Source organism: Arachis ipaensis, chromosome B06, assembly GCF_000816755.2.
Source record: "Arachis ipaensis cultivar K30076 chromosome B06, Araip1.1, whole genome shotgun sequence".
Taxonomy (NCBI): domain Eukaryota; kingdom Viridiplantae; phylum Streptophyta; class Magnoliopsida; order Fabales; family Fabaceae; genus Arachis; species Arachis ipaensis.
The window spans coordinates 71,471,707-71,479,459 of record NC_029790.2 but is presented as its reverse complement, the minus strand read 5'-3'; the positions used below and the strand labels follow the sequence as shown (position 1 = coordinate 71,479,459).

Here is a 7,753-nt window from a genome sequence, read left to right as displayed (position 1 = left end):
AGATCAAAGAGGCTCCATCTTCAGCTGGTTGGCACTGGGGGCTCGGGCTGTTGTATAAAACAAATAAACAGGAATTGAGGAAGAGTTCATATGAGTGTGATATGATAAAAGACAATGTGTGTATTCTAATTGTGCACACTGTTTAGAACACACATATTGGCCGGGTAGAACAGTAACAACACAATCAAAAGAGATAGCATGTGTTCCCAATTAATTAGCCTAGGTTGCAAGTAAAGAATAAGGAAAAGTTAAGGCACAAACAAACCTAGGTAACCATAACTCATGTGAATTGAATATTTGATATATTGGATATTGAAATTGTGCAAGTGAAAGTGCAAAATTGATATAGAAGCACAACAAACAAAAACCAATCCAATAATGAAAAAACTCCTTATTCATCCTGAATCATAATGATTATAGTCACATGGTAAAGGTACTTATTGCAAAAGGTGATAAGCTGGATAAGAATCAAGTTAAGTCACTCAAACAAATGCAAAGCATTAAAAACAAACAAGTACCTTGTAATGTGATTATGTTGATTTGAAAACCGTAATGAACAAGGAGGTAAATTCAATTCACGAATATTCAATGCACTTGTTAAAAATTACACCAAATATGGGACCCAATGGTAATTCCCTTATCAAATTTGGTGCTAGTTATTCAAAGTAACAAACAAGTACATTATGGAAATTTCAATCCAACATAACATCATAAATGATTCAAAAGTGCACAATGGATAGAATGCCAAACAATAATATGGATTAAAGCATATGGTAGCTACAACCTATAAATTAAACTCAAAGTTCATTCAGGAAATTAAACAAAGACTTAATGCTTAGTGCACATATTCAACAAATTTCAATTAAGAACGAACCCAATCACTGTCATGCAAACACTCGCAACTTATTTAATTAACAAATAACAAGAAAACCTAATATAATTACTAAAATGAAAATGAAATGCAATTAAAATAAACTTGGAGAAGGAGAAAAATAGGTCAAAAATAAGAGAAGAGAGGGATGGAGAGGTGTGAAAGTGCCTTAGGGCTTAAGTCAAAGTGCAATCAATATCTTGCCCAAAATAGCACTAGGGCGTACGCACATATCTTGGTGCGTACACACACTGGGTGGAAAATGGGGGTATGCGGACGCACAATAATGTGTGAGCACTTTCAGCAGAGAGGGAATTAAGAAGTGTGCGTACGAAGAGGGGTGCATACGAACAAAAGACCTTTTTTATTGGTAGAAAGGATCATGCGTGCATATGCACAGGGGCGAGCGTACGCATAAGGAAGGAAAAAGGAAGGGATGCACATGCACATGGGTGTGCGATGTAACACCCCAATTACCCTAAGCCTTACCTCTAGCCGTAAAGCAAAGTTAATCAGAGGTTACGACAGTCCTAAGGCTTATACATATTTATATATGGAAGGAAATAATATATTATAGAACCCTGATGAAAGAAATAGCTAAAAAAGTAGGATTTGAAAACCGCAAAACGTTCACACGAAGCTAACGCATAAGAAACAAGATATAGATGCAAGAGAATGGAATATATATAGATATAATAGTATAATAATCATAGGGACTAGTCGGGACTTGCGGCATTTAAGCCGACTAGTATATACAGACATACAGAGTTTTTGAGTTAAAAATAGTTTACACAACTATTCTCTCAAATAAGCCTCTAAGGCCATAAAGATAAATATACAAAAGATGTGAGAGTAACTATAACAAGGAAAAACATAAATAAACCAAGGAGGAACCATACTCTGCTTTGTCACCATATCCGCAATCTCACCGAGGTGGACTACGACCTGTATCTGAAAAACAACAATAAAGTATGGAATGAGAACCGGAAGTTCTCAGTATGGTAACAGTGCCCAATGATGTAAGATGTAAGGCTCTGGGACGCCGAAGGCAATCCTAGAACTTCACATCACATATGGATATTCAAGCTTAGAATAAAATAAATAATATATACAGAAATTAAACCATAAACCATAAGCAGGGTTATCTAACTTAGGGGATTTCTAACTAATACTAATCACACCGCTGTATCCCACAGCCCTCGCCAACCTAACCTCTGTGCGATTCCATCGCCACCGCCTACCTAACCTCCTCAGCACCAGACAATCACAATTAATACAAACAAGTAAAACACAATTAATATTCATATACAACAAGTAGTTCAAGAAGCAGATAGGCATGTTATACAATTAGGCAAACTCAAGTAAACAAAGCAAACAAGCATATAGAAGATGCACATGATGAATGTCTGTCCTATTGGCTGTGATATCACAAGTCGGTTATTGTGCCAAACCCGACAGCAAATCCAGTCGACAACTCCCGGATCAGTCTTTCTATTGTGCATAAGGAGGAAAATTCCGAGGGAGAGTGCCCTACCACCTTCCTCTGGTTGTCATATGATTCCATGGGTTAGTGGCCTACTACCTTGCAATCAGAGAGAAGTCGCATTTTCCGGAGGAATAGTTCCGAGGGATGAGTTCCCTACCCACCTTCTCCTTTCAGAGAGAAATATTTCGAGGGAGAGTGCCCTACCACCTTCCTCTGGTTGCGAGAAATATGAGTGAGAAGCCCAGCTTCAACTCTCACATTCGAACGTAGGCAGGATACTGCCACAGCACCTATGACGGAGAACAATACAAATTGTAATCACATATTCAATCTCAGAGGCCACTCCTCTTAACATTTCCACTCATACTCCTCACAACCATCATCAAGTCATAAATTCCATTCCGAACTCTTAGTTCATCAATTTCTCAAATTCGTTATCACACTACAAGAAAATAAGCTTTCTGCTACGCTTTTAAAGCGTGCCGAAAAGTGCTAAAAAGCTTGCCGATAGCTTTTTGCCACACTTTTTGAGCTATCGGCAGGCTTTTGAAAGGGTCACTTCTGCTAGCGTGTCGGTTGCTCTATCGCCACGCTTTTGTGGATCTATCGGCATGCTTTCTTTTTGGCCACACTTTCAACTCTTGTCACACTTAAAAGCGTGGCCATAAGTGTTAATCTATCGGTACGCTTTAAAAGCATACCAAAAAGTTCACATATCTCCACACTTTTAAAGTGTGCCAAGAAATTTATTTTTGGCTACACTTTGAAAGCGTGCCGATAGAGCACAAACAGGCACGCTTTTAAAAGTGTGGCTTTCCCACTAAATCCTTTTGCCACGCTTTCAAAGCGTGGCCTATTCCTTTGTCAAATTAAAAAAAAGGAGAAAATTAGAAAGCATAATAATAATTAAAAAATTACAATTCTATCATAATAATTAAAAAGAGAAAATTAGAAGGCATAAGAATTGATTTTTTATTGATTTACATGAATTATTTACATGCTATAATAATAATTTAAATTAAAACTGTAATGATCCAAAGATATGAAGGATGGAAAACCAAAAAGTGATATACAGCAGAACTATGATTAACAAAAAGTTTATGTGGGAAGAACTCCTGCTACCATTTGCTTTAAAACTCTCTGTGTGTGATTGTGGCTCTCATCATCCTGCAGATATCATCAAAAATTGTTTAGAACATAAGTTGACACTAGATGTAGCAATTATAGACCTATTCTATTAATTTCAGCATAAGCAAAAGCAACACAAAAAACTGAAAAACATACAAGTTACAATAAAGTTCATGGTATAATAAAAAAGACATTGCTCCCTCTCTAGTATCTAGAAAGAAGAAAATTGATTTGTAAATCTACCACCCCCTCTCAATAATAAACTATGCACAGAACAGTAACTGTATGAAAGAACTTCATCTAAAGTAAATTTGCATAATTTCAAACCCTAATCTCAAGTAACAGTAAGAAATAGCGAAAGATCCCTTAAAAGATTTTTCAGCTATACATACTGCATATAGAGAAAGCAAAAGAACATAATGCTGAGATTATAATTGAAGAAATAGCAGACCTACTCCAAAAGGGCATTTGCGCGATCTCTCAAATTTGGAGCTCGTGGCAAGAAAGTTTCATGGTGTTAGAGTTCTGCTGGTGCAATTTTTTTGTTAAGACCAAGCCGTTCATCTAATCTAATCTTTTCCCAATTACCAAATCCATGAAAATGTATTCTAAGAAGCAATCTTGCATCATCAACTATCCATGAACAAAATAGAGTCAACAAAAGCAACAAACAAGTAACCCATTGGAATGCACAATACAAACTACAGGGGATAGACATACTTTGGTTCCATCCACAACCTTTTGACCAGTTTGAAGGCTTGAGATATGATAAAATACAGAACTATTGAATGGGATCTTCATACCGACTAATGCGCTTTGATAGGAGTTGAGGTTGTTGGACACAGGCAAGTAGATCATTCACCTTCACTGGGACACCGAAAAAATCCAACAAAGGCATCTGGTTGCAATACTAGATGGTATAAGTATCTAAGGAAGTTAGGTAAATAAATAAATAAAATAAATTTGTATAGAAAAAATGTATAAACAACCTTTGAATCCAGATTGCCAAGTTCTGCTGCCTCTGTACAACCATCAATTAGAGCATTGAAGAGTTCACACTGTGCTTCAAGTGAAGCAGCTCCAAGTGCACCACCAACCTCAGCAACAATCAAGTCAATTTGGCTCTCATTCCCATATTTCATAACCTGGTCATTTTATAGGGTAGAACATACAAAATATTTAAGTGCAAAGAAACTAACATGGAGCACATACACTACACATGTACAAAAACAGCAATGACGGGCAGATACATAGCCAAGCACTTACAAGCACACAAGACATACAACCCATCCCTACCCTGACTTCAAAATGCCAACAAAATACTCTGCTACAATATATATTAAGAAACAAATACAGGTGATCATATAAAATACCATCAATGAAACAAGTGTAGCAAACTACACAAATAAGGCAGATACTTTCCAGATGCATTTTAATGACTTTCTTATACAATTCATGGAAGGAAATGAAAACCAAACATCAATTGTTTCAGATTCACACATAGGAAATAGAATGTGCTTTATCTCTACGAAATTGCATGCAAATAACTACCCATTACCCAAACTCCAACCAAAGTTTAGTTTGGCACCAGCAGCCACAACAAGCTATTAAGTATAAAATTTGACCCTCACGTCATCATATCCCTCAGAACAAGTAAAGGCTCCAGAAATCTAGTTTCCTTCTGAGCATCTACACCCCTACAGCCCTACCTTCACTCATTTTTTACAGTGGAAATGCATAAAGTTTAACTGATGATCCTACAATGTATAACTAGCCATTTCTTTAGCATGAGACTGATTTTCCTTAACTGCTTAAAATTATCAACATACTTATCATGTAAATACAAGAGGGTCCTCAACCATCGGGGCACACCAAATGCAACAGACTTTGCTTAGAAATTATTGAAAACTGAGTCATTGAATCTTACTGAACGGGAAAAACGGAGTGCATCTCTTTTAGATAAATTCCCATATGACCAATTTCTCACTTGGGCAGATGCTCTATCAATCATTGGTACTGCAGGAGCTGAGTACTCTACTTTCTGGCATTTCTGAGCTCATTCAGGTGGTTCAGGATCCTTCTTTTTTCTTTTATTACTTCTTTCAGATTGATTATCCTCTACATAGCTTTTAATATTCCTTGCAGAACATGGAGCAAGAGCATCCTAAAATAGGAAATAGAAAAATATATCCATGGAGGAATATATAATCCTCAAAACTCAACAAGAAACATCTAAAGAATAAATAAACCCATTTTTAAAGGCAGCATATTTCTTTTGAAGAAAAATATATCCGTTTTAATTTCAGTTGCCAATTTTTTGCATAATCCCTTTTAATTCTATTTGATCCCAATTATACAATTATTAACAAAATAGCGAAAATTCTCAATTTTAGCTTCAATCATTGATAAAGTTCATATTTTTATGAATACCCATATTAGTGATCTTCACTCAATATGATTATTTTCAGCAACAAAGAGAATAATTAATTGATATTTTCAGCCAAAAAATCAAAGATAGCAACAAAACAGAAAAGGGAAGAACAAAGAAATTTGTTGGAATTCACCAAATTGGGACCAGGTTGTGCGAAGGAAGCCGAGGAGTTGCTGAAGGCGAGGAGGAAGTTCGGGTTCAGAAACAACATTCAAAACAAGCACAACCCAAAACAAAAAATTAAAACTGGCAACAAAGAACTCCAAATAAGGTAGAAATTCAACAACTAACTCCAAATAAGAAAAATAGATGCAGAGTTTTAGAGAGCTGGGTGAAGGATGTAGAGGAATGCGACTGTTTATTGCGTTGTACCGCATAGGACGATAGCGGCTGCAAGATCCACGGAGGACGACGGGCGATGGGTGAGTTCCGAGGAGGAGAACAGGCGACAGCTTCGGAGTGCGACTTCGAGTGATGGGCGAGTTCCACGGAGGACTACGGGCGACGGCCGCTGTGACTGCGAGGGAAGGAAAGGGTGAGCCAGGGACTGCAACGGTGGAGGGGATGAGTGGCACCAAGGAGGAGAGTGGAGAGGGGCCGAATCTATGAGGATTGAGGGAAAGACTGAAATAATGGTGCTGGAGAAAGATGGAGGACAAGGAGAAGTGCTCGAATGCTGAAAATGAGGGAGAGGGAGAGGGAGAGGGAGGCATTACTGTTGCATGAATTAGGGTTAGGGGAATGGGATAGAAATGTGAGATTCAAAAGTGATGAACATGAAGACGAGCAGCTACTGGGTGCCACGGCTTCTTTAGGGTTGAGGTGAATTTGGAAACAAAGTGTACAATGTTATCACTTATATGTTTAAAAGTGAAAATTGTTTGAAAAAAATTGGTGGAAAACTAAATTTTGGGGGAGGGAACTCTATCGGTACGCTTTTGTAGGGTGTCCAAATAAACACGAGATATGGGCACGCTTTAAAAAGGTGACCATTGGAAGACAAATTAGCTACGCTTTTTAAGCGTACCGATTTTTCTCTATGGCCACGCTTTTCAAGCGTGACAAAAAAAAGCGTGGCCAAATTTCAAATAAGTGGCCACCCTCATAAAAGCATGCCGATTTCTTTCTATTGCAAAAAAAGCGTGGCCAAATCACAGATCAGTGGCCACCCTGACAAAAGCGTGGTCATTGACCACTTATCGGTATGCTTTAAAAGCGTGACAAGAAAAAAGTATGCCGACAAGCCTTTTTTCTTGTAGTGTCAGCAATCGCCATATTCACCACTCTTCCTTCTCTCTCAACCAACTTCTCCTCACTGCACCAGGAACCTAAACTTCCGTTTGCTAACTTTTCAAGGGAAAACCCAACTTAAACCCCTAGGACCTTTCCCATATTTCAATGCTCTAAAATAAGCCCAAGAGTCTTAAAATGGTGTTATAGAAGCTTACAACCTTGTTAGGAAGGTGAAATATTTGAAAACAAAGTTTAAAATTATGAAACAGGGCGTGTGCGTCCGCAGAGGGGTGTGCGTGCGCACGCCCAGTAAGATTTTCAAAGTGTGCGTACGCACAGGGGTGTGCGTACGCACAGGTACTGATCCTTCTCGACTTGTGCGTGCGCACAGGGCTGTGCGTCCGCACAAGTCTTATTCTTTATTGATGTGCGCGCGCACAACCTATGCTAGCGCTACCACCAGAGCCCTTTCCCCTGCCTGTGCGTACGCACATGTCTGTGCGTCCGCACAGAATAAAATTTTCGCAGGGTTATGCATGCGCACAAGGCTGTGCGTGCGTACATATCAGAAAATCCTGAAATTCTGAAACTTTGCAAAATTTCA

The 7,753-nt window shown here is 38.3% G+C and overlaps 1 protein-coding gene across 1 annotated transcript; it reads right to left on the bottom strand.

Annotated features, from left to right (window-relative positions):
* Positions 4,267-5,513, bottom strand: LOC110263760 (protein CHROMATIN REMODELING 5-like). The gene is made up of 4 exons (XM_021105533.1): positions 5,413-5,513; positions 4,752-4,812; positions 4,475-4,630; positions 4,267-4,383 (listed from the first exon to the last, which is right to left on the bottom strand). The coding sequence occupies exons 1-4, from the start codon at positions 5,454-5,456 to the stop codon at positions 4,267-4,269; spliced, it is 378 nt and encodes a 125-aa protein (XP_020961192.1). The 5' UTR covers positions 5,457-5,513.